Source organism: Falco punctatus (genome assembly GCF_963210335.1).
Source record: "Falco punctatus genome assembly, chromosome: 5".
Classification (NCBI taxonomy): Eukaryota; Metazoa; Chordata; class Aves; order Falconiformes; family Falconidae; genus Falco; species Falco punctatus.
The window spans coordinates 72,371,322-72,398,342 of NC_137584.1; the positions used below are offsets into that span (position 1 = coordinate 72,371,322).

Genomic DNA, 27,021 nt, shown 5'->3' on the forward strand with positions numbered 1-27,021 from the left:
TTATTTTTTCCTTCATTTCTTTCTATTTACTTGGATTTATAGCTTCAGTTGTCAAATTTCTGGTCTGGTGAGAACTTAATTTCACATGTGTATTTTAAATTTGTGAATAAAACAATTCTCATATACTCACTTCTTCACCAGCTTGGCTTTTCATGTTTTTCTTTTTTTTTTTTTTACTTTGCTAACAGCTGGCAAAATGTAATGTTGCTTCTTAATAATTAAGGCTTTTTGAATTTAAAACAAAAGTATTTGTGATATTTTTAATTTAATATTTGAGACTTAGTAGCTTTTTAATATTTAAATATAATTTTAAACAGTTTTTTGATGAATGTATGTAAATAGACTCCTTGGGAGTTGTCCAGTTACAGTCCTGTGCTCACATATAGTGAGCAGAGGTAGAAAATGAAATTATTAATCTACCTTCTTTCCACTTGATAGAGTGAAGTATAGTAAGCAAGCATAAGGTATAAATGACTTAGAAAATGACTGCGTCTGTTTTTAGTGCGATGCATGGCCAAGCAATTGATATTTTTCATCTTAATTGGCCAAGACTTGAATTTAAAAGCTAAAGTTTGACCACCTGAGCATTGCTGTGCTGCCAGATGCCCAGACTTCAGAGATGCAAAAACTTGTATTGGAGATGCAAAGTCTTCTATTCTTGCAATCCCTGAAGAACCATCAAATCCCTCCTCAAAGAAGAGAAGCCCTCATGCAGCAGTCAGTGGCCATGCTCTATTCAGACATTTAGGTTTCTAATCCTGCATTTTAAAGCTGGCATTTTTATTCAGTTCTCTTCTTATTCAGAGCTTGAGTTGTGCCCTTGCCTTGTTAAATGTTTACCACTCTCCATACAAGAGGTGACTGCATCTCAATGATGCTGAAGTGCCCCTGTACATAACCTGCTTACTGGCTCATTAAACTTGCATAGCATTTGAGATTTCTTGGTACACAAACCCTTCCATTCAGGTATGGTTGTCCATTCCCTGGTGTTTCCTGTTTGCATTTAGCAAGACAAAAAGCAGGTGAGAGCATGCCCCAGAGCTGCTGCCATGCACATGGACAGCTTCCTCTGCTGATTTGTGCCAAGCAGCCACAATGGTGTGGGCAGCACCTTTTTTGGTTGTTTAGGCAGATTTCTTAAGGAAATAAAACTTGTATTCCTGCAGGGATTCTCTCCCTCACTTTCCACCCAAGTAGCTTTCAAATTTGCTAGCTGATTTTGGCCAAGTTTTGCCAGTAGGACTGAGTTTTGAAGAAACTGATTTTCTGGGATTTTTGTGAAAATAAGTGGTTGCTAGAAAGAAGAGATTCTACATGTGTCCTAAATTGGAGAGAGGAGCTATGCCATTCTCTCAACCCTTGTGATCAGAAAAATTTGTATGAAAACAATCTGCCCCTTAATACCCTGACATGGGGAAATCTCAATGAAAACACACACAGCTGTGAGGACCAGATTCATGGGAAATTAGGTTTTCTGTTTAAAACTACATGGTTAAAATTAAGGAGAAATAGGGCATTTTTCAGGGATGGGGAGTCACTGGTGGTAAGGGTTGTGAGTAACTCATCCTTGTGTTCTTCTTTCAGTACTGCCTGTCAGGACATCCAACCTTACCATGCAATGTACTCAAGTTCAAATCCACCACCATCATGTTGGACTGCGGACTGGATATGACATCTACTCTCAACTTCCTTCCGTTGCCCCTGGTTCAGAGGTATGTTCTGTGGCCTGTAAGCACTTAGTCTGTGTCTTCTTGGGTTGCAGTTGGAGTGCTCTGCGTGAAATGGTGTATTGGAAGGAGGGAGGGGATGAGTACAAATGAACAGCATCATCTGATATCATAAATAGACTTTGTTCACTTAAAAATTCTCTTTATCAAAATAACGTCCTTTGGCTCAGTAGACGGAAGACATTTTATGGATTTATTGATTGGTTTTTCTAGATAATTTATTCTAAGCTTCAGTAAAGTATTGCTGCAACTGCTCAGCACAAGTGAGGTCACATATCTGTCATCTTTCTGGCTTCTTCATGCAAGATGAGATAAATGGGTAACTGAGATGGAGTGTGTGGAGCCCAGCAAGTACTGCTTAACCACCCTCTTCTCAGGATTTTCTTCAGAGCAGGGACTAATGCAAAAAAAAATAGCACTTAACAGTCCTTGTTAGTTGACTTGAAGGCATAATTGTTCCCTTTTAAAAATTAAATAAATAAAAGGGCAGTGCAGCTGGGCACAGAAATGAAACAGCAGTGAAACAAAAGTAGAACCCAGAAGAGAAACCTGCAATCAAGGCTCCCGCTTCTATGATTCTACCTACAAAGTCACTTTTTCCCAGATTTTTAGATTAATTTGCATATTCAGTTAGGGTGAGTTAGATCTTGCATAAATAGAATAAATTACAAAAATAAGCAGCTGGAAAGATGGGAATGAGTAACTCTTGGTGATGGGAAGCAGCAGGAGTTTTCACAAAAGGCGTTTAGTAACCTTTGATCCATGAGGAAACAAGTGAGGAACGTTCTGGGTTCAAGGGATGCTTGACTGAGAGTAGGAGAATATGATTGGGAAAAGGAGTTTCCTAAGTGACCTAATGAGGTTAAAGCAGTTTGTCCAGCACTTCCTATGATTTGTTATTTTTGGAGAGGAAAAGAATAGACAATATGCATTGTTCTGCCAGAGCATGGAGTTCAAGATCTGCTGTAGGTTAAGAAACACATGCCTTAAGACAGATCAGTGTGATTAGTCAATTTTTGTCCCATTCCCTAATGCAATTGCTAACTGCAACATTTAGGGGCAAGAGTAGATTTTGAAGGGATCCAGAAATTTTGGGAAATCCAGGTACAGACAGAATTGCCTTGCATTTGCTTTCTCCCACTTCTCCCTACCCCCACCTGAAGAAAAAAGAAATTGAGAGGAGCAAGTAGCAAAATTAGGTGATTGAACAAAGGCTTAAGAGGTTCTTTAGAACTGCAGGCGTCAGAGCTCCCCAGGGATATGCCAGCTTTGTGCGCTGATAGCAGACCCTAGGAATGAACAGCCAAATTGCAGGTCACAACCTGGAATTCCCCAAGTACCTCCAGAATGCCTTCGCTGAAATGACTCAAACTCAATAAGAAAGGATGTCAGATTTGACCCCTGATGGCCCAGTGGAATCGGAGCAAACAGTTGGATTTAAATCCAATCAATCTTGTCATAAGGGGATTGAACACCCCTTACAGCAAGGATTGTTCTAAGCACATGGACTTGAGCAAGTAATTGATCTCTTCAGTTCTCTACAAAACACATGTCCTGCAAGGAGCAGTGGAAATGAGTTAGAAACTTGAGGAGGAATGTGGCTGCTACTAAAAGTCTTTATCTTGCTATAGTATTCATAGTTGTACCATTACTACAATGTCTAAAATACCTCTGAAATTCAAATGTGTATTATTAACATAACGTGGCCAGGTGATAAGAGAGCTGACATTATCATAGTTTTCCAGGCGAGAGACTACAAGGACTGACTGCCTGAGGCTTGCGTGAAGTATGTAGCAGCACGAAAATGTGAACATAGGTCTGTCAGATCTTAGGTTATTACCAGATGTATGTCCTCTTGGAACCAGATGTGCTGCTCCTTGCAGCTGGGCTGAGACAGACCCATGTGAAGTCTTAACCAGAGAGGAGCTATGCTTCTCTCTGCAGTTTTTAAACCAGAGGTCCCCAAAGTATCATCCATGAACCTCTTGGGTTCTGCAAGTCTCAGTAGGTGGTCTGCAAAGGTGCCTCGATTTTTGCCTCTGTGGAGCATAAAGGTATGATATTACAGAGGATCTTTGCTATGCAGCTAAATACAGTGTTGTACCTGGCATGGGACCCTCCTTGAACAAACATTTTGAGAACCTGGGCTTTAATCTATAAGAGAGGAAACTGCTGTAGTGTTTGTGTCATTAAAGGGACTCTACATTTTTTTGAGTTCTTTGCTCTTCAAAAAAAACCCAGTCAAAAGGTATTTGGATTCCACCTTGTCCTGGAAATGGCAGTCCTTGTTCTCACCAGCCCATGGAGCATTTGCAAAGTACTTGCCGTTTCCAAACACTTTTTGCCAGTTCATATACTTTAAAGGAGGTTTGTCAACTGGAATTTTCTCCCCGTACCAAAGTCAAATGCAAAATGGTAAAGTGAACATATGGGAAGCTCTTAACCTTTCCTGTCTAGCCATGACATACTTGCTGACATTATTTATGGGACAGTTCTAGCTATTTTGGATTAATCAATCACTCTATTACAATGTGAAAACTGTGTCGGCAGGAGCTGTGTTACTTCTTGGCTTCAAGGTAAAGAGTCCTTTCTGTCCCATGTTACTTATTCCACCTTCACCCCCCCCACGTGACATATCCGCTACTTTTACCTCGGTTGACAACATGTATACTCTTCAGTGGATGCCAGGTTTAGTATAAGTCGATAGTGGTCTTTCATCATGAATAAAGCAAACCACGTACTAGCCTAAATTAGGGGGAGTAGGGCAAGCATGTCAAGGAAAGTTTATTCTGCTCTGCCTCGTGCTGGTGAAACCACAAACAGATCTGGGTTTGGATTACCAGTTGAGAAACTGGAGAGAGTGTTCAGGGGGCTCCAAGATGGTCAGGGTCTGGAGCCCATGACTACACCGGGAGGTTGAGGGAGCTGGGCTTGTTAAGTCTGGCAGAGAGGAGGAATTAAATGGGGAGCTAACAGCCACCTACATCAGCTTGAAAGGAAGTTACAAAGGCAACAGAGACAAACTCTTCTCGACAGTGACAGGCAGTATAAGGGGCTAGCAGCCACACATTGTGTGGGAGGCTCAGGTTGGACATAAGCCTCCCAGTGATGAAGCTTTTCTTACCAGTTTCACCCATCCCTAGAGAGGCTCTAGAATCTCATGCTCCAGGGATTTGCAAGACACAGCTGTACAAAGCCGTGGCCTACATGGTCTAGTGCTGGCTCTGCAACACTGGACTATAGACATCCAGCTGTCCTTTCCAACCAAGGTTTCTGTCCTCTCCTTTCTTATCTGTCAAAGTTGTTGCGTATCAGAGTGGTTTGTCCTTGCTTTTTCCATAGCTCTTTTAGTCTCACTGCACCAGTTCTGCTCAGCCCCCTCAGTCTCCAAAATACTGCTCTTAAATTGTGTTTTGAATGTGTCAGTGGGGAGTACATGTAGCCACCTCATCTCTTCTATCATCAGACTGCTTCAGACTTACTCTTTTATCTTCGAAAGGGGGTTGCATTTCTCTGGCATAGCGTCTCGATGCTTCTGCTCTCACCTCTTACCTTCTGTCTTCACTCCTTGAGTCTTTGATTTCCCCTTTTTCTTTCCTTGTGACTTTCTGGAGTGCCAGTTAGGATTTGTTCTTTTATATTGACATTGGTCTGAACACAGCATTCTTCTGAGCCCTTGAATCACTTCCTATTTTCACAATCTTCAATTTGAAAGCCCTTACAGCATATAAGCATGCCTGTCTGTAGAGCTTAGTGTACAACATTTGCAGATTTCATTGCAACCAAGTTCTCAAGTTCTGTCTCAAAATCTGAGGTTGTTGCAGGCCTTGGTTCCAGGTGGGTTCAATTCTCTTGTTTCCTCAACTTTTTTTTTTTTTTTTTTTAATTTCTGTAGATAGCTTGAATCTGTGCAGACAGTTTTAGAGCTAAGCTGTAGGCTCACACAGAAATAAAATGTCACTGTGAAGTATGAATAAGTCTCTCAGTTGTGGTAGCAAGAAATGCTGCAGCAATTACTACTGTAAACTCAGAGTTACAATATCCACCTTGAAGTTTCTTTATTAGCATTTGAAACAGTTAAAAAGAGGCCCTGCCATTGCTGACTGGTACCAGACCTGCCAGCTTAAAACATGCAGTTCACAGCCAAACCTCCTTGCACCTTTGTCTTGCCAATACAGGTAAATGCATTGTACAGCTGTTGGTGTGGGTCTTCAGGGTGAGACCTAAGCATGAAACCATGGTTTATGTGGATATAAAATCGCAACCTGTGTCTATAAATGACTTAGTCCAGAGCATCGGTCTTTCTCTGCCATTGCTAATGGGAATATTTGTCTTTCTTCTTCTGTCCCAGAGCAGTTTTATGGTGCTTTTCTATTGTTTTAAGCATAGTTTGTTGCTGCCCTAACTTCTTCTGTTTATAGAGCCAGTTTTACCACAGGGTGATGCAAGCAGCACTGAGCCTTTTTTAAATTCTCACCATAAATGACTAAAATCAAACTCCCTGCGTGCATCGTCCTCTTCTTCCTTTTACTTACAAGTGTCATAATCATGATTTGTAAAAGTCATTTCAGTGAACACTTAAACACAGTGAAACTGTTTTATTGAGATTGTTAGTTTCCTGAGACAGAAATGGCATTCTCTTCCTTTGTGATACCAAATAGGAGGTCTATGCTTAGCAACTGATAATGATATAATTAATATTGCAATAATTTTTTTCTCTCCTTCTGCAGCCCCAGGCTGTCCAAACTTCCTGGTTGGGTTTTGAAAGATGGAAGCACATTTCTGGACAAGGTACTGTACTGATGGCTGGAATGTTCTTGCCATGCAGAAGGCTACCTGACAGGTTAGGAGCTTGCACTGCAGGAACAATACTTCCATGCTGACTCATCGCAAAGGTTTCTGTGTGTACCTTTACCAGCCATGGTGTCCTTGTAGAGCAGAACGTTTTGAAACGAAATGCTAATAGCAACTCTAAGGCTTTCAATCTTCAGAGGTAGCCTAGCTTTTTAAAAAATCCTCTTAAAATGCAGAAATTATCAGTATGAATATTTTCTTATTTCATGGAGCTCCATAAATAATAGTGCTTTGCCTTCTTAGAGTGCCTTTTATTCAGCAGTCTCACTTTTTTGACACTAAAGCTTCATAGCATGCTTATAAATGAAGTTGGTATCATACCCTTTTTTAGGCAGGAGAACTATGAGAAAGTGAATGGTTTGCCCGTGGGAGGTCTCTTAAAGAGGAAAAGCTTGTCTTTGCCCTCTGAAATCAACATGTGTTCTGCTGCTGGACATAGGAGGCTGGAGATAATATCCTCCCTGCTAATTCTAAGACACAGGACTTACTCAGCTACATGAGAGACACAGAATTTTTCTTTTTTTCCCGTCTTTTCATTACATTAGTTTTGTAGGCAAAATTTATCTGGGGCTTCAACCAAAACTAGGCACTGCAGCATCCAGCTTGATCTGCCATAGGGGAACAATGAACACAAAAATATGTCAGATGTTAGTAAAATAGGCAGGTACATTTCAAATGTGTGCAGCAATAGGTATCAGTAGAGAAAATACTGTTTTAACAGACTGTTCTCTGACTATGTGAACATTAAAGGAAAACAGTAATAATAGTTGCTTTTGTAGGGGGCTTTGAGGTGAACAAAATGGATTGATCTGATTTTTACAGACGAGGGAGCTGAAGATCATAGATTGAAGACCTGATTTTTCTTCTCATTGGAGACAAAAAAACCCTGTACAGGCAGCATTTCTGTTCATAAAATAGTAACAGCTCTATTCAAAGCACATGTTAACTGGCAGTCACAGAGGTACCAGAGGCTCAGTGACAGGAACGGAATTGCTCAGTTTGAATCCCCTGGAACTTGTTTCTCCTGAATCCCAGCCTTGGTCTCAGAGCTTTGGGCTCTGTTCTGTCCAAAGAATGGATAGGCTGTCAGTATATTTTTATATGTGGTGTATTTACATTTCTGTGGTGCTGCTGCAGTGTGTGCTCAGGAGAAATTTTCAATCTCACACAGCGTCAATGGCAATCGTGTTAAAAATTCAGAGGCAGCATCTCTTACCTTCACCTTGACCATTGTAACTGCTTGGAATGGTAAATTCTTTGACCCATGCTGGAAAAAGGCAAGGGAAGGAGTCAAAGGGGGATGTTTTATCATGTCAGGTGGACATTCCTGTTATAGCACTCTCTGGATGACAGTTATAAAACTTAAGTCCTGGAGAGGCATTGAAATTTTCTGCGATCTAGTTTTAATCATTTTGAACTCTCTTGAGATGAGGTTAGGAGACTTCTGCCACTAGATGTAATTGCTCATTCGTTATTAGTTGGCAGGTGCACTGTAATTATTAAGAATTGGATTCAATCTTTAATTCTGTCAGTCTGAGGCTGGCTGAGACCACTTGCTTTGGGACAAGCAAGAGAAGCGTTCACGAGAGAAGGCAGAGTGTGTGATAGGTAGCCTGTGAGGTGTTGGGAGTAGTTGGGAATATTTTTGTTCCATACATAATCCCAAAGAAAGTGACTTCTCATGTCACAAAGATTTCTGATGTCAACCTTGAAAAAGGAGGAAGAAAATAGAGGACTGGAGATCCAGTAGAGAGAAATCTAACAAAAAGTGCCACATTAAGTTTGGATCCCCAAAAGAGGTTTCATCACATGCTCTGAGACAGGGGCTAAACATTGTATTCTGCTCCTAATAAGACAGAAAAGGTTTGACGTTACTGAGAACCAAAACTGAATTCCAAACTTGTAAGATAGCCAGGGCCCTGTAAAGGTGCTGTGCACACCTTCCGGGACAGGAGAGCAGCAGTTTCAAGAAGACTGGTCTTCATGACCCACTTCTCAGTTAATACTTTACTTCTAATTCTGATAGACATAGTCAGCTTGCATTGATACAGATTTCCCAGCCAATGCATCTGCAGTTGGAAGAGCAGAGAAAATGCATCTTCATAGGACAGCACCTCCTTCATGGCCCCAGCAAAACCAGGCAGTGTTTACTCTTTCCATACCTACCAGAGTGCTGTCTCCATTCCTCCAAACAAGGATCTGATCCCTTGAAGTACCAGGCAGCATCATCTTGCATGAAAGCAATTTCAGCAGATCTGCTTACAGCAGTTTGTATCTAGAAGGGGGATAAACATAATGTAGTCATGGTCTGGAAATTACCTGTGATAAAGGAAGGGGTTTGCAGGTGCATGATCTGCTGCATTGGAGTAATATTGCAGTGTATTTTTGTGTCTTCTCTGTTGATGTGCTTTTCTTACAGGAGCTAAAGGAGTGCTCTGGTCATGTGTTTGTAGACTCTGTGCCTGAGTTCTGTTTACCAGAGGTGAGTCTGTTGAAAGCCTTACTGAAAAATCTGACTCCATTCAGTCATGTGGGAGAAACTCGCTAAATTACTGTCAGTTTCACGCTAATTTATTAGTACTTGGTAAATAATACTAAAACCTCTGTGATGCCAAGGTGCCTCTAGTATCTATGACACTGGAAAAAGGATGGAAGCAGCCCTTTTCAACAATGGTTTTGGGAGAGTTAGAAGATCTCCCTTGAGCAGATCATTATCTCACAGAAGAGTAAGACTTAACTGTCCCTTTTTATGGGCCTTCCAAAGACAATATGACTGAGCTGGACTCAGTTATGACAGGATACATGTGCTGATCTAGATAAGAGCAGTGAATGAAGGCAAGGAAAGCTGCTTGTCTCTAACCACAGATGCATGACCTGCTTAGTGGAGCTCCCCTGGGGAGCCGACCGTGTGGTTAAGCCACTGTTTGATTCTGCTGGGTTGCAGTTAGATGTGCTGTTCTGCCGGCAGCAAGTGTAGGTTAAAAAATTTTGCTGCCTTCTTAGCTATTCATCGCTGCCTCTTTGAAGGAAGAATTGTACCTTTATGTCCACTGACATAACTGCAAGTGGCTGCTTCTCAAGCTGTTTTTTTCAAGAGTACCTGGGTGTTAAAGAAGAAGAAAGCAAGACTATTGAAAATGTTTGAATTAACTGGGTTTACCTGACTGATCAGATTAATGGTGTATGTAGGAGATCTGAAGTACGAAGCTGAGGAGAGAGTGGTGGGGGTGAATGATGGGGAGTAGTCTGGGAATAGTGTCCTCTTTCCTCAGCTGTGTTCAGACTGTGATAACATCAGTTCTTTCATTTCATGTTGGGATGCTTTCTCTGTCTTTCAAAGACAGAGACAATTGCTTTTGGGCAGTGATTTTTTTTTTTTTTCCTTTCTGTCTGAACTTGTTGACAGAAGTACAAAATACTCCTGGAAGGTTGTTGTCAGCTTGCTGGGATTCTGGCAATAGCACTTGTCTGTTGATTCCATGAAACTCACCTCTTGCAGCTTTTTACTCTTGTCATCTTGAGTCTTTGAAGCAAGTTGGCAGCGCTGGTACTGGTTTTGGCAAGTGATATCAACAGATATATGTGCAATTGCTAGTATTCTCCAACTGGAATGGATATAATCCACTCGCACTGCTTCCCCTGCCCCTCAAGAACCCCAGCCTAATAATTCTGCATTCTTGTTTGCCTTCTGGTTACTGCCCTGTGGAAGGCAGGGATGTAGGAAGCATCTGTATGCCTAGAAAGTACCATTATGGCCCAGATCTTTGGAAAGATGGAGTTCACATTCTGGATTCCTTTTGGAATTGAGGGCATGCACAAGAATGATAATCTGCTGTGGTTTAGGGTGCTTCAGGGCTGGAAAATACCCAGGGTTACTTTGTTGGGCTGGAAAATACCCACATGTGTAGCTCTAAATATGACTGATGGGGAGTTGCTGCTTCATTATACCAGTGTTGTCACTGAATGTAACTCTATTTTCCAGCAGTCCATGTTACAACTAGAAGATAGCAACCAGCTGCACATGTCATCATTGTAGGGACTTTGCAAATGGCCTCTCAAACGCTTCTGTTCCCAAAGTTCCCAACAGGTGCCAAGTCTTCTCTGCAAGCAGTAGGAACACATCTGCTAGTCATACGCAGCTCGCATCTCTAGCTTCACAGCCTCCCCTGTCTGGAGGAGGATTCAGATGTCATGGTCAGCTGAATGCATCAGCAGAGCAGAGACATTGCTGGTGTTTGGCAGCACGGTATAAGGAGCTTATAAGGAGTGAAAGAGGCTTTGTCTTTTTCTTTGTCTCCTTTCACGGCTCTTTTAAAGAAAATAGTTTGCAAAAGCAGTTAGTTTGAGAATCATAGTATCACTTCCAGGAACACCATTGCCAAAGAAAGCCAAGTTTTGAATGTAATCCAGAAGCCACAAGGTGGTAAGAGGCTGTCTCGGCAGCAGAGTACACTTCCACATGTCAGAGTGCAGGGTGCAGCCCTCTCTTTGCTTGGCAACCTTCTGGTCTCTCTCACTTCACATTCAAGAAACATTTTTAAAATCTCTTCAGTTTATAGGCACTTTCAGTGAGATTGCCGCAAGTCCCAGGGAAGATTTTACTTTGTGTTGGTTTTGACACCCTTTTCATCCTATTAGTAACTGCTGCTAGGTTGCTGAGACGTGGGGGTGCTTAAACTTGGAAAGTGGTAGTCTGCATCCTCCTGATGGCTCCCTTGGCTGGGATTCAGCTCAGGGCTGAGACTCCCTCCATTTGATTCTTTATCACAGACTTGCAGAACGGTTTGGGTTGGAAGGGACCTTAAAGACCATCCAGTTCCAACCCCCCCGCCATGGGCAGGGACCCCTCCCAGCAGCCCAGGCTGCCCCCAGCCCCATCCAGCCTGGCCTCGGACGGGGCACCCACAGCTGCTCTGGGCAGCCTGGGCCAGTGCCTTGCTGCCCTCACAGGGAAGAATTTCTTCCTCATCTCCATCTCCCCTCTCTCATGTAAAGCCATTCCCCTGTGTCCCATCACCACCTGCCCATGCCCAAAGCCCCTCCCCAGCTTTCTTGTTGGCCCCTTCTTTTGGCACTGGCAGGTGCTCTAAGGTCTCCATGGAGCCTTCTCCAGGCCGAACAACCCCAGCTCTCTCAGCCTGTCCTCACAGGAGAGGCGCTCCAGCCTCTGATCATCTTTGACACTTCTTCTGGACTGGCTCCAACAGGTTCATGTCCTTCTTATGGTCTGGACCCCGCTGAAAACCAGGACATGAAGGGCCAGCTTGACAGAAGCAGGTGTCAGCAGGTGCTTTGATACCATGTAGTGAGTGTATGTCTGCCTGGCAAGCTTAGTAAGATAAAAGGGTGCCCTGTCATGAATCTGAGGATGATGTTTCGCCTACTGTACTCAGCTTGGAGATCATGCCTCAACATTAGCTGTGATCATGGATTGAAACCATGAACGCTTAGTTATGAGTTAAGCAGCTTGTCACCAGAGCACTGTGTCAGCCCTCTGGAAAGCCAAGTGACCTACTTTCTTGCCTTTTTTATTCAAATTGCTGGACCAAGCCTTGTAATCAGATAATATGTGCTTGATGAGTGTTGAATTCCATTAGCTGCTCTATAATAACTGAGTAGAGGTCATATATCTTGTAAATTTCTGACTTGACACCATTTGTGTTATAGCATTACCAGTAAATATTTCTAATTAAAATTCCTTTAACATTGTGTGAAATCTTCTTTCACTGTCTGAACTGCTGTCTTAACTGTCACATCAAAACAAATTGGACCCACCCGTTTGTTTTGCTGTATCCTGTGAATGAGCTTAATCTCTTGCTGTAGAAAATGTGAATGGTAAAGATGTCCAGCAGTTAGTTTGGGAAAATATGAGAATTATTTTAAGCATATGAATAAATACAATCTACATTCACCTCTCTCACTCTCCTGGGGTACAGTACTATTTGCCATGTAAAAATATGAGACACCCTGCTAAATCGCTACTGCAGAAGTTTTGGTGTCTGCACAGTGTTCCTCCTTAAGGAAGTGCACAGATCAGTTCTTTGATAAAAGTGTAATCATCATGCCTCTCAACAGCAGCCATTTCATTACATGAAAGACAAACACAGGACATGGTTTCCTTTTGAGATTTGAGAAGGGAGTATTTTTAGGGGGCTTTTAAAATAAATCATGTTAATTTAAAGGAAACATTAATCTTTGCCATGTATGAGATGTTCCCCCCCCCCCTTTTTTTTTGTAAACTGATTACATTCCTGCAATATAAAGTTTTTTTTAAAAAAAGAAAAATTTGTTCTTCTGCCATTGCTTCAACTGCATGAAAGGGTTATGTGTTGCTTATCTCCTCTGTTTTCAGACTGAGCTGCTTGACCTCTCCACCGTAGATGTAATCTTGATCTCAAACTATCACTGCATGATGGCATTGCCCTATATCACAGAGTACACAAGATTCACTGGAACAGTATATGCCACTGAACCCACTGTTCAAATTGGCAGGTAAAAAGCCCCTTAATATTCTCTACTCCTCTTTCATCACTGCTATGGAAAAGGTGTAAAGGACAATATGGGTAGAGGAGTGTCTAATGTTCCGAAGAGGCTCTTAGGCAGTAGCTGAACTACAGCCAAATCCTTAGTGCTGCAAATCTTTTAACTCAATGCTTCCCAACCTCTGGAACCATCTGTCTTTGAGATTTACAGCAGGTGCTTCATGTTGATTCCAGGCAGTAGATATGGTATAGTAGATCTTGAGTGGACTGAGACACCTTGAGCAGCAATTACCATATAGCCAACTTCAAACCTTCAAAAACCATGAATCAAAGATCTCTCCTGCTTCTTTCTGCTCCCCTTAAACAAAAAAGGAATCACCAATCTTTTCAACCATAAAAAGGTTTAAGATTATTGCCTTGTTTCTTAGCATTTGAAATTCATATAATCACATTTTCGTGCACGCCATGGGAGGGAATTTAAGCTGTCTTTATCTTAAATGACAGTTGAGATACATAAGCTCTGAACCCCAAAGAGAAGCACTAAGAAAAACAACAGAAATATGAAACTGAAGTAGAAAATGTAAGACCTGACAATGCAGTCACCTTAATAATTTGTCATCAAATTCATCAAATTTGGCAGTCTTATTTTACAAAGTTGTCTGTTGATTGGATAAGGTCAGTACCAGAGACTGCAGGTTTGTTCCCTTGATGAAGTCTAACTGGACTTGTGCTGTGTGCATCTCATGCAGAACAGCTGCCATGTTCAATAATTAGAAACCAGATTTTTTGGTATCTGGACTACTCTGTAAGCACTTCAGGGGAGGAATCTTTGTCTATTAAAGGTCCTGTGCAAACTTCCCATGCCAGAGTTATTCTCCCATTGTGTGAAAACAAACAGAAACTGAAGGCCCTTGTAGGTGAAAGGAATTGTATAAATATGAACTAGTAATAGACCTCTGGGGTATTGCTGGCCCATAGTTGAAGATAACAAGCAGAGTCTTGTTGGTGAGTATACTGGTGCAGTTCTCCCCACCCCAAGTAGTTTCAGATGCCATTCTTCTGCAGTTACGTTTGTGACTTTTACCTTCAAGGGGAAGCACACATACAGTTACAATTGCTGTTTAGTTTTGGGCAGTGAAATCTGCAGTGCCAGTTTTTAATGCCTGACATATTTTTCTGTCTCAAATGCTGTATTGTGCATTTGTAGATGAGGAGAGTTCACTCCGACAAGGTGCTTGGCTTCTCTAAGTGATAAACAGGCATCAGCTAATGAGTTTTCTCTGTGTATTTTGTCTCATTCTATATGACAAGCAGTCAGTAACAAAGAAATCATCTTGCATGGCAGGAGAGAGATTTGGGAGTTCCTCTTGTCTTACCACTTTCCAAATGACCCGTAAGCTAGTGGGGCAGATCCTCTGCTGTCACAGCCACACAGACAGAATTGCACTAGCTTGAGCTTTGAAACACTCTGTGGAGAAACGGGTAGTACTGGTGAGCAGTAATTGCTGCAATGCCTCTGTGGGAAGAACCCCTCTTTAAAAATGCCCAATAGTGTTACAGTTTTGTGATATTTTGGGAACATTTGGGACAAAGTTATCTCCTGTGTGAAAGGCTGTGATACAAATGTAATATGATGTCTTTTCAGACTTCTCATGGAAGAACTGGTGAATTGCATTGAGCGTGTGCCAAAGGATCAGTCTGCCTTCATGTGGAAGAACAAGGAGGTACAGAGGTGAGGAACAAGCCACTGGGAAAGGCTTGTCCTAAAACACTACCCAAAGTTTAGAAGTCACTGTAATGATGGTCAGCTGCCACCATTTGGGATTTGCTACAAACATCAAGCAGAAAAAAAGCCCTAAGAGGTTTATAGCTATGACTCCTTGTGTCACTTCTTTCTTAAATTATTTGCACATTGTTGGTCTTCCAAACAACCACACAGGTTTGATTCTTGGAGGGAGATGTTCTGATCTTCTCTCACATAGTTTAGCTCCATGATGGTAGATAAAACCAACAGATTTTTGTATTAATGTCATAAAGTTGTTGAAATTAGCAAGCTATATTGGAATATTTAAAATTTAAAATTATTTTTACATTCCTGTTCGCTGAAATGCTAAGAAAGTCAGGATGTAACTATTGGAGGTCACTGTGGCCCTCCACAAAGCAATGCTACCTTTCTTCCCAGGGCTGCAGCCTCATTTATACTTGGAACAGCAGAGGTGGGGTTTTTGGCTTTTCAGATCTTGGAAGCAAATTGAAATCTGAGTGAAAAAGGTTAGTTGGAAACTCCATGTCTATTATTCCATCTATATGGAAAAACAGGGTGCTCAATTTTGAGGTCGTTTACATCTAAGATTTTGAAAGCCTGTGTAATCTAAAAATTATCCATACAGTTTACTAATTGCAGATAATGCTCTCCTTGGAAATAAAAACAACTTTAGGTGCACAACATGTTCTATGGAGGAGACATTTTTGGTTTTAGCACATTTTAAAGATGGGACCAGTTGATTAGAAAGTTATTTTTAAAAGCTGCTTTGTACATTTTTAATTGATCTCCCATTTTCTACTCCTAATTCTTAGTGTGGCTTGATCTAAAAATTTACTAAAATTGAATTATTTCATGCATTATAAAAGTAGTCTTGATATTTTTCAATATCACAAAGAAATTAAAAATCCAAATTAACATACGTTTAACTATATATTGTACTCCCCTGCTGAGCTTAGGAGCAGTCTTAGCATTATAACTTTTTTGAAGAAGGCAAGTAAAACACAGATGGAAAACAAAACTGAAGACAATAAAGTGATCAGGATTTTTTGCTGGTTGATGTATACTGTGACCAGAATTGTGTTGGTTTTGTTTCAATTTTGGAGTCTGCTGACCTGAGCAGAACCATTCCGGAAGCTCGCAGTGATGTGAAGAGGGAGGACTGGAGCCATTATTCTCGTCACACTACTGCATGTGTTTTGTATGCATCATTTAAAGGAGGACCATGCATCTTGGAGCTCATTTAATGTCACTTTCCTGGTGGTCATATTTTAGAAGAAGTGCTGTCTAGCACTTTGCATGCTGTTGCCTATTCCAGAGGCGAACACAGAGAGGTATCTTTGTTCTGATTCAACTGCTGTAGGAGGCTGGAGTCTTTTTGTTGTGGTGGTATTTAGAATACATTTTCCTGTCTCGTATTGCTTGGGAAGTACCCCAGCATTGATAGTTCTCCTTAGTACTATCAAGTAATTGTTATAATGGTGTACCAGTGGAGGTAGGAGGAAGGTGTAAGAGCCTACCCCCTGGGAATAGATGGTGTCCTGTCCCACTTACAGGACCTCTGTAGAGCCCAGAGCACTGCCACAATATGGTGTGTTGTTGGGAATCTCTTATCAGAGGGCAGGGCCCCCAGCTTTCATAAAATGCACACCGTGCCCAAGTACGAGGTAGAGGCAGGAATGCTATGCTAGCAAGGATAAACAGAGTAGCCCTGCAGCTGTTTGGTAGCATAAATCTATGTATCATAAGCTCTGCCTTGAGGCCAGTATAAACTAATATTGTCTGTGAGCTGGAGCAGGGGGACAAATCTGAATTCCCTTTCCAACTGTGCCCCACCTATGCTCCAAGTTTCCCGCTTCAGCTCCCTTTGCTTCTGTAGAATGGAGCTCCTATCCACCATGGAGGGTATACAGGGACTTAATTAATGTTTGCAAAGTGTTTTGAGATTCCTAGTGACAAGTGTCACGCAAGCGTGAATAGAACTGATTATTATAGCATGTGAGCAAACATCTACTGATCCACAAATTAACACCTGGCTAATAGCACATGCAGGGTTGGACTGACATCCGTTATTTAAGAAAATGTGATCCCTGATGAATATTTTTTTTTTAATACTTGGCTGTTGCTAGAACAGAATACTTATTACTTCTGAGTCTAACTTTAATTTTTCAGGCTGATCAATCACCATTACTGCTTTACAGTTCAGCTAGTTCTACTCTAAATAGTATAAAACACAAAGTATTATCATCTTCATTAGATAAAGCATTGAAGCATTTTAAATGCAAATACCGTATAAAATATAATAAGTTCATTAGAGTGGCTTACGTTTTCCCATTATCAGATCCAGTCTGAACTAATTGCTTAGCAGGTTTTATTACCATTGGTTTTTATTTTAAATGAGCAGTCTCATATATAGATGCTCAGCCAGGATATCTTTCACACTGATTAGGATTCAGGGGGCTAAAGAGGAAGTTTGCTTTATGGAAGACACTTTGTCAACTACCTGTTTGATGGTTTCTTATGTCTTTCTATAAAGTGTCTGAAACAGGCTGTTTCCTGAGAGAAGATGTAGTGGACAAGAGAGGCCAGCGTTCTGATCAGCTTTGGTACTGCCACCTTCCTCTCCCTTCAAACAAGAACATGTTATGTCATATACCAGATGTTATCCTTGGCGTTGAACGGGAGGGACTGTCTCTAGGCAGATGTCAGGTTCAGAATACAAGCCTCTGAGTTTCTTAAGCATAAATCTTGTATACTAACCACGAAGCATGCTACTTCGTGATACCTGCCCGTATGTGGCAGTAGGTTGACTGTCGTGGCACCTGCCCACATACATCTGGTTGTTAGGAGGTGATCCATAATAGGGTGTTGCCGTAGTGTTAGTAGATTCACTCCAGACTTTCAGATATCCGCTAGTAACTTCCTGTACAAATTTTAAAAGCGTGGGTGACAGGTGAATGCCAGCAGGGGCACATCTGAGGAACGATCAGTCCTCATTCTCTCTGAAGGCCCCTCAGCAAGGAATGAAGCTGCTGGAGGGGACTGGTGCCACTGGCTTCTGTTCGGGAGCAGAGTATATTTACAGTGTAGCCACAGTCAAGGCTAATAGAAACTTCTATCAATCACCAAGGACAATTCCCCACTTTTCTCCATTACATGGAGATACATTCTCCTCTTCCCAGAAGAGAAGCTCCTGAAAGCATCCAACTCTAAATGTTTCTTATGGTAGGTTAAAGGCTTTTACAGGCAATTTGCTTCAGTGCAGTGGTGGACAACTATCCACATTGTTTGGCCTTTTGTTGCTTATGACTTCCCCAAAAGACCTTGAATGCTTTGTTTGTTTCCTTAAGCACAGTGTGCTTTCAGCCAGCATGTGCTGGAATTGCAGTTATCGCACTAGACCTGTACAGCAGTCTTGGCAATATCTGGCCTTAATCCTTTCTTCAGTATCTTAAATTATGGAAGAGTTCACTGACCTAGTAGATATAACAATAAATTAAATGCCTTTAAACAAATTGATCAAAGAAACTTGACCAATTTCCATAAATCTTTGGAAATTGGTTTGAATTAGCCTTTGATTTAGCATTGGTTTAATATACAAAAAAAATCCTATTCTTCTTACGCATTTGGCAGCTGTGCTGCTTCCTGCCTCAGTTCATGTTGCTAAGGAAGATTTATTTCCCAGAAGTTAGCCATCTCTCTTACAGCCTGTGACATTATAGTTCACTTCTTCCCTTGACAACGCCGTCCAGCTAACTTGCAATGTCTGTGAAGAGCAGAATGGATGGATTTTACTTTGGTGTAAAACATCTTAAATACTTCCGTGTAGGGGATTTCAAAGAGCTCTGCAGTGTCAGCTAATGTATCCTTGCCAGTACACTTGGAAGGCAAGTGGGGTATCGTGAGTTGAAGGCAAGGAAGATGAGGTGCAGGGGCGCATGCTCTTGTAAGAGGCTGGTGACAAAAATGAGAGCAGAGCCAGCCTTTGTTCATGGGCTGGTACCTGTATTTTAATGACAAGATTGTGGGTTACTTCTGGTTTCACATTCTTAGGATATGCAAAATAGACACTGATTGAAGATCCCAGTCACCTCTACCAATTCTGGTGGTGCATTTCATGTTGACATGTCAGATCAGCCAGCATCTCATCAGTGGTGAAAATACCGCAAGAGTTGCTGTAATACCTTCATCACAGCTACTTCTTTGATGAAAGGGCTGAATAGGAACAATGACAAAGAGCTGAAGGAGAGCAGACTTTGGCATGAGGCAAAACAGGCAGTGTGGTTCTGCTCCTCAATAAGCAGGAAGTCTTGCTCCTCACTTTGAAGCACCACACATATTTAAAATGAAAAGAAAAAAAAGAGAAAAATGTAAGATCTGGAGAATACTGAAGTGAGTATAAAAGCTGGCAGTCCGTCAGAAAGTTTTGAAAATGCCCATGCCCCATTGATCTTTGCAGACTGCTGCCCGCCCCTCTGAAGGATGCAGTGGAGGTGTCTATGTGGAGGAAGTGCTACACCATGCCAGAAGTGAATGCTGCACTCAGTAAGATCCAGATGGTGGGGTATTCTCAGAAAATTGTGAGTACCCGTAAAGCTGTCCTCAGGTCACCAGTAATAACTTGTTTCCCAGTCCTCAGGTCACCAGTAACAACTTGTTTTCCAGCTTTTCTCTGGAAATGCCCTTCCTTCTCTATTCTAATCCTGTGTAAGATCTAGTTACCCTAGCCTAGGAAAGCAAAAGAATATTATTTTGAATGGCCCTCAGTCTGCCTCCCAGGAAGGGTTCTTGTTTGGTGAAATCAGTGAATATCCATTTATTTTTCCTCATCCTTGGGGATGCCAATTTTAAGACGATGTACCTTCAAATTTGGAGTTGATGGCTGGCCCACTGAGAGCTGGGAGGATGTACCAAATGAATGTATCCTTTCTGTCTGTAAGCCACATCCCCTTCTGAGTTACCGTATCTCACTTCTGGGAATCTTATGAGTGCTTTAGCCTCCACTTTCTTTTATACTGCAAATTAGGGATTGTAAACAAAACCTAATGGTTTGACCTGAACTTGAAAAACTCCTTTCCCAGGGTTCCCAGGTAACATTTGTTTTCTATAGTGCCATTGACTATAATCCAGTGTAGTTTCCAGAATGAACTAAACCAACAATTCAGTAATCTGCAGATACACTGTTCCCTTATGGCTTGGAGGGCAGCATGTGGGCCATGATACCTGATGTTGTTGCTCAAGGCCGTAAGAAATAAAAAGGTGGTTTAAAGTAAGTTGTGTACCCAAAACTTTTTATTTGCTCCCTTTTCTTAAGTGATAGGCCACTGAGGTTTGGAGACTGCTGTTTATATGTAAGACAATTTGAAACAGTAACCAGTGCTGCTGTGTACTAAATTTGGTGGATTTGGGTTTGTGTGGTGCTGTATTATAGCTGGTGAAAAAAAAAAGACCCAGAGCCACCACTAACATGGCTGCTGACGTAAGTAACAGCTGCAGCTTTGTCTAGCAACTGGACAGGTGGAGGGCATTTGGACTCCTCTGTATCCATGGGTGGTTACTGTTCATTTTCAACAGTCCTCACAGTGTGGATGCATCTTGCCTAATTTTAGATCTGTGCATCTGAGCCAGTCATTCTTTTATAGTTACCAGGAAAAGAGACATTTTATCTCATCACAAAGCTAACTTTTAAAATAATCAGACCCTAATTAGCCAGTTAATCCAAAACTGGGTAACAGCATCAAGAACAGTTTACTGTCCATTTTACATGTCTGTATGTTAGCAGAATCTAGAGCCTTGGTTTACACACTCCGGGGGATGGAGACCCTGCCTTGTTTTGCAAGGCATCCAAATATGTATTGAGATACTAGGAAAATCATTAGCATTGCATGAATCAGATGCTTGTTCTATTATTCAGTAACCAGAAAGTAGATCACATTAGTGAGGTATACATGGAGGCTTATTTTCCTTTCTCAAAACAAGTATAACACAGTACTGCATACGGATAAAGCAATACACTTTCTGATGATACCTGGAAAGGAGACAACTGTTGCGTTGCTTATGCATAGAGCTGAAATTGAAACTTGGATTGTGTTTGCAAGATGTTGTTTCTAAACCACCAGTAGATAGCATTTAAAAAGAAATAAAGTTAGAAAGTGTGTCTGAAGTTTGTTTTCCACAGCAAAATGTGTAACTCAAACAGAGTTTTGTATCAGTAAAGAACTACTTGTACTTCCTTCTCTTCTGCTGGCCAATAGCAATAAAATTTGGCTAAGGGAGTGTAGAGTCTTCAAAGACGTAAAGCTCCTACAAGCTGCTTCAACACAGCAAGGGCAGGTGGAGGATCAAGAGCCCGGGTGATTCCTCCATTTAGAGTTATAGTTCAGTGTGAGCTCAGTTAGATGCAATAGAATTCACATGGAAGAGAAACCGTATGACTTTACCTTAGGAAAAGCTTTTCTCAGAGCATATATTCTGGTAGACATGGGTAAATAAAACCAGAAGAAAAAAATCTCAGGAAACTAGCTTCATAAAGGCTTTGAACAGCAGAACTACTTTTAAAATTAATGTCACTGATGATAAAGTGACCTGATTTCTCTTGGGAGCTCACTGAAGTTAATGTCTCTTGTTGTGTGTTTCAGGAGCTGTTTGGTGCTGTGCAGGTCACCCCTCTGAGCTCAGGCTACGCTCTTGGAAGTTCCAATTGGATTATCCAGTCACACTATGAAAAGGTTTCCTACGTCTCAGGATCTTCTCTACTTACAACACACCCTCAGGTACAGCCCCTGACTTTTGTTAGTCTTCTACAGGGGGAAGTGTCTTTGCTCAAAAAAAATAGAGGGGCTTATTCCAGCTGGGATCAGTTGTAGTATAGAGATTTTACTAAGGTAACTTTATTAGCAATTGTCTAGACTTAACGGTCATTGAGAAGACATACTACCCTGATAAGTGGACAGAGATCTATAGTTATTGGAGAAAGATAACTAGAATTCTTTGTTACTGCTGATTTGATGTTAACTCACCAGCTGTGAAATTCTTCTTCACCTTAGAAGGAAATTTTCAAGAGAGTTAAACAATAGAGCATTAGTGACTTTTTTTTAAAATCCGTATGTCACTGAAGAGTCTTTACAGACAGTTCACAGACTGCTTCTATATCATTTCTGAAACATCCTTCCTTGGGAGAAATGATAGCTAACTGGCTGCCAACTTTTCCACCCTGCTCTGCTAAGGGCAAAGTCTTTATAGTGCTGTAGATGTAATTTCCAGTAAATTAATTCTCTCTAGATCCATAAATTCTTAGTGCAAAGAATGGTTTGAAGTTTGCAGTACTGTGTGCTTCAGAAGTTGTCAAAATAGTTAAAAGCAATATTAGCAGGAGGTATTTAAAAATAATTTTGAAAATGTGTCAGGTTCATGATCAGTAAGTAATTTCCCCCAAGGTGAGTATCTTCTAAAGAGCTTTGCTTCTGAGCATCTTTCATATAAAAGCTGAACAACTACAATAGATAAACCGTCCTTAATAGTATGGCTGTATTTAGCTGCATGCAATGTATCAGTCTCTAAATTCCCTTTTCTCATCAGCCTAATACTGGCCTGGGTTTTGCTCTTTTGTCACCTCTAGTGAAGGAGCAGCAGTATTTGACGATACATGAGTGGAATATTTCTGTGAGGAGAAGCTTTGCACTAGAAGAAGTAGTTTGGTAACTGAGAGGGTTTTCTTTTCATTGGTATGAAATAGTGATTCAGTTTGTCAGATTGGACGGGCCATGCTTCATTGTTTTCCAAAGGCAAACATTTCTCTGGAAACTTCTGGTAAAATCCCTGTTCTTAAGGAAATTGCCTCTCCGTGGCAGGAATGGTGTGTGAATAAACTGCCTGGTAAGAGCACAGCCCATGAGCAGCAGTTTTGCACTCATTCACTGCAACCTGCAGAAGTGGCAGCAGTTAGACAGGGTGGATTCAGCTTTAACAAGTGTAGGAAAATGTGCTGCGAGCCTACCTGAAACCTTAGGGACCTATTCTGTTTGCTGCCAAGAGAAGAAGCCTGGACCACTCACGCTGCTGAGTGTTGCTTGTCCCACATGCTCTCTAAGAGCCTCAGTTTTTAGCATATAGTCTGTTGCACTTTGCATTATTTTATACTAACACATAATTTGAAGGAATAGTTTACCAGCTAGTTAAAATTCCATTCAGTTTGCACTTTTCTTGTTACTTACCACATCACAAATGTTACCACGTATTGTTTGTGTGTTAGATATCATCATTGTCTTGTGTTTCCTTCCAGATATTTTTTGAAGACAGGGGATATTTTTTGTCCTAGTGTTAATCCCTGTGAACACCAGCACAAGCTCCTACAATATGATGATTCTGTAATGACTAGTGTGTTTTTGTAAGCAGCCAGTCAGCTCTTCATCTATTTGATGTTTGACAAACAATATGTAATGATAACAGTATCTTGAGTGGCACAGAGTCAAAATAGTGTTCAACAAATCAGCAGTTTTTTCATCAGGGAGTGAAAACTTGTTGTTCTAACCTGTTTCTCCATAGAATTGTGGTGGGCAGTCACAATGAAATTCCCATCTTTTAACAGTGTATGAAAACAGTCAGTGTGTTTTGTTTTAGAAAGGATATCCAGTTAATCAGCATATGTTTATGTAAAAATATTTCCAGAGCTTTTTGAGTAGTATCGAAATCTTAGCACTTTCCCAGTCTTCTGGAACTCCCTTCATAGTTATTAAAAATGAGCTTCAGTTGACCAAGCTTTCATCAGCCATTTGATTGTTTAGGGTGATAAGACACAGATTATTTGGGCATACAAATGGAAGAATGCTTCATCCTCTTAACTACATTGTGTCTAGTAATACACAGTAAGAGCCTGCAAAGCATCTCCTTCTCTTAGGGTGCAAACAGGGTAAGGTTCATCTCACCTAACCTAAACTGGGCCCCTGCCCAATCTTTCCTTTTGTCTCCCTTCTGCCAGGACTGGGATTTAAGTGCTGACATAATGGAGATGGCAACACAGGTTAGAGTTAGCAGTCACGGGAAGAGAGTGGGGTTGCTTCTTTGGTGTAAATTACACCTTAAATGTTTTCTTGACATCTGAAGTTACATCCAGGTTACGTCTGTCATCAGCAGAGTTATGGTACATCTGCAATTGGTCCATCTCTATTGACAAGAGATAGAAAGTGAAGCAGTTAGCTTAGACATGGCCCAGGATAAGCTGAAACGGTGAAGTGAATGCTGGCTGTTGGGTTGATCTTGCATGCAGCAGCAGAAATATCTTGTGAAATCCTCAGCAAGTCTGCAGGAAGTGCAGGTGAAGGGTTCAGCAAGACTATATTCATAGCTGCAGAAAATAACTGAAGAGCTATAAAGGGTTTGTTTGAGAGTTAGGTCTGGCACCATTAGTTGTTCCCTTTACTTCTGTCTTCTGCCAGATGGTTTCTGTTGAAAATTTTGCCTCACCCTCTACTGAGGCTAGAATTGACACTGTTGCCACTGAAGTGGAGAACAGGAGTTGACAGCACAGGTTCAGACATGTCACTAAAAGCCTTTTAAGACATATTCTTTACATTAACCCACAAAAATCAATGCAAGCCCTCTCAGTGCAATAGCATCTGAAATTATGCGTATCTAATATGGCATAATCATTATGTACATTATCACAGGCAGATTCGATATTATTTTTTATTGCATTATTGGCATTTCATTTTCGTGGACACGCTATGGAGAGTCAAAGTTTGCAATAAATCTCACATAACAGGTCTGGTCCCACAAGGTGACGCACAGCATAAACTTCTGTTGAAGTTGATATGAAATTCCTCTGCATGTTTAACAAAGCAAGATCTTAACCTCTTAAGAATGGCACTGGGGGATGTGGAGCAAGGGAACTAACTGCACAGTGGTCTTCTAAGTTCAGTAGAGGAAGTCTCTTCACCAGTCTCTTCTAGCAGAAATCCTTCCCAGTTGGTAAGATTGCAGAGGGTCTTTTGAGGATAAATAAGCATAAAATACCACGCAGCTCCCTGCAGTTGCCCACCTTTGCTTGAATAGTAGCTATGGGAAGTGCATTCCAGCCCAGAGCAAAGCTAAAGTTAACTTTTCACCATAGCTGTATTGCATCTGCAGAGAGAAAAGTGGATTTTGCCTTTTCAAGATTGGATTACGCTAAATTTTGAGTATAAATAATATGTATTTAGTATCGGGTCACACTTAAATACGATTTCTGAATATCTGTTTACTAATGGAGAGAAGTGGGTATGTATTTTCATTCTGCTTTAATAAAATGCCAATATAAAACACATCAAATGATTGACCTCATTAAAAAAAAGTGTGAGCATTTATGCAGTTAAGGCAGTAGCAATGTTTGCTTTAACATGAGGCTTGCCTGCCAGTGGCCAAGTTGCCACGCTATTCCCTTAGACCATTTAATTGTCAGTCCCTCTGCTACACCTGTGAGCTCACGGGATAGAGTGTGCAGATGGAAACTCATCTGTCCCCCAGGAAGCACCATGGCATGGATAGATGCTGTGATAGCTACCTTGAGCACTTCAACCACATGGTCTAGGATTGTGGCTATGACTGTAAGGCTATCAGTACAACATACTCTGTAGACCCAGTGGATCAGAGGTGGTAGCCCTGTGAAAACATCTTTTTCACTTTGACATAGCTTAGCCTTTAGCACAGTCTTCAAAGATAGGAACTAGAGGGGGGTGTAGTGCTTATCAGATTCACTAGGGGAGACTGGTAAGCCAAGTTATAGAACCATAGAATTGCGGAATCACTTAGGTTGGAAAAGACCATTAAGATCATCGAGTCCCAGCATAAAACCAGCACTGCCAAGTCCATCACTGACCCATGTCCCTAAACGCCACATCTACATGTCTTTTAAGTCCCTTCAGGGATGATGACTCAACCACATCCCTGGGCAACCTGTTCCAGCACTTGACAATCCTTTCAGTGAAGAAATTTTTCCTAATCTCCGATCTAAACCTCCCCTGGCGCAACTTGAGGCCATTTTTTCTATTTTTTTAGCTCTGGTGTTGCATTGGGAATGCTATCTTTTGTGTGTGTGTTTGTGTGCGCAGTTGAAGTTACGATTTTTCACCTGTTTTCAGCTACTGACTTTTAAGGATTTCTGATACTTGTCTGTTTGGCCTGGTATTATAGCTACATTAAAAAATTAATGTAAGTGATTATTACTTAGATAAATAAACTTTGTCAATATTAAGGAATCTAAACCACTTTCTCTTTTCTACCAGCAGTAGCCATTTACTATTTCACAAGTGCAGACATCTGAAAAGGCCTGCAAAAACAATATGAAATGAGTATTTGAACGTCATGGTTGTAATACTGCAGGCAGAAGAGCAGACTTCACAGTCAGGGGAGGGACTTATGTGGCATTCAGATTCATATACACAATTGAGAGCTTTGAGCCCTAAGTCCTTTTCTGATCTTACCTCTTCCAAAGAGAATCCACTGAATGGTTGAGGAAGATGATACTGTCCCTTGTAGACAGTGAGCCCTGGAAATCAAAGCTGACACCTTGATTTACAAAGGGAAGGGTGTTAGAAACTAGCGTAGCCAGATATAGGAATGCAAGTGTCAAACTGTTCCAGACTGTACAGCCACATCCTCAGCAAATTACTGGCTTTTCAGTGTTCAGCTCCTGAGGCCATGAAATTATTAGTCTATGGAGACTACTTACAGTTCCTTTGTTTGTTTTGGGCTGTAGTATGCAGGTAAACAGTTGTGTGTGTTTTAATAACTCCAGTTGGGTTTCCACAGATGGAGCAACGTTAACTTTAAAGTGTTGCATGTGTACTTCTTGGTCACTCTATCTATTATGTATTGCAGTCTTGGTACAGAGCAGAGAAACCTGTGTGATAACTCTCATGTTACTCATTTTATTTCACTGTGCTCTGTTTCAGCCCATGGACCAGGCTTCTCTTAAAAATAGTGATGTTCTCATCCTGACGGGTCTTACACAAATCCCTACTGCTAACCCAGATGGCATGGTAGGAGAGTTCTGCAGCAACTTGGGTAGGTCGTTGAAAGAAGTCCTCTGTCTATTTTATCATCTTATTCATTGCTTTGGGTGGGAAATAATTCTGAGATTCCTGGAACTGAATAAGTTGTCCAGCTATAGCTTCTGGCATAAAACTAGCTGTTTAGATTTTACGATGTGCTCCTGATGTCA

The 27,021-nt window shown here is 41.2% G+C and overlaps 1 protein-coding gene across 1 annotated transcript in view; it reads left to right on the top strand.

The window, feature by feature from the left end:
• INTS9 (integrator complex subunit 9) overlaps positions 1-27,021 on the top strand; it is a gene marked incomplete at its 3' end in the record, with an annotated part of 183,873 nt that overhangs the window by 2,712 nt on the left and 154,140 nt on the right. The window contains exons 2-9 of the mRNA XM_080388009.1: positions 1,585-1,712; positions 6,458-6,518; positions 9,001-9,063; positions 12,934-13,073; positions 14,709-14,795; positions 19,285-19,405; positions 21,464-21,598; positions 26,753-26,864. Of these exons, the coding sequence (XP_080244135.1) occupies positions 1,585-1,712; positions 6,458-6,518; positions 9,001-9,063; positions 12,934-13,073; positions 14,709-14,795; positions 19,285-19,405; positions 21,464-21,598; positions 26,753-26,864 (847 nt within the window). The remainder of the gene's footprint in view (positions 1-1,584; positions 1,713-6,457; positions 6,519-9,000; positions 9,064-12,933; positions 13,074-14,708; positions 14,796-19,284; positions 19,406-21,463; positions 21,599-26,752; positions 26,865-27,021) is intronic.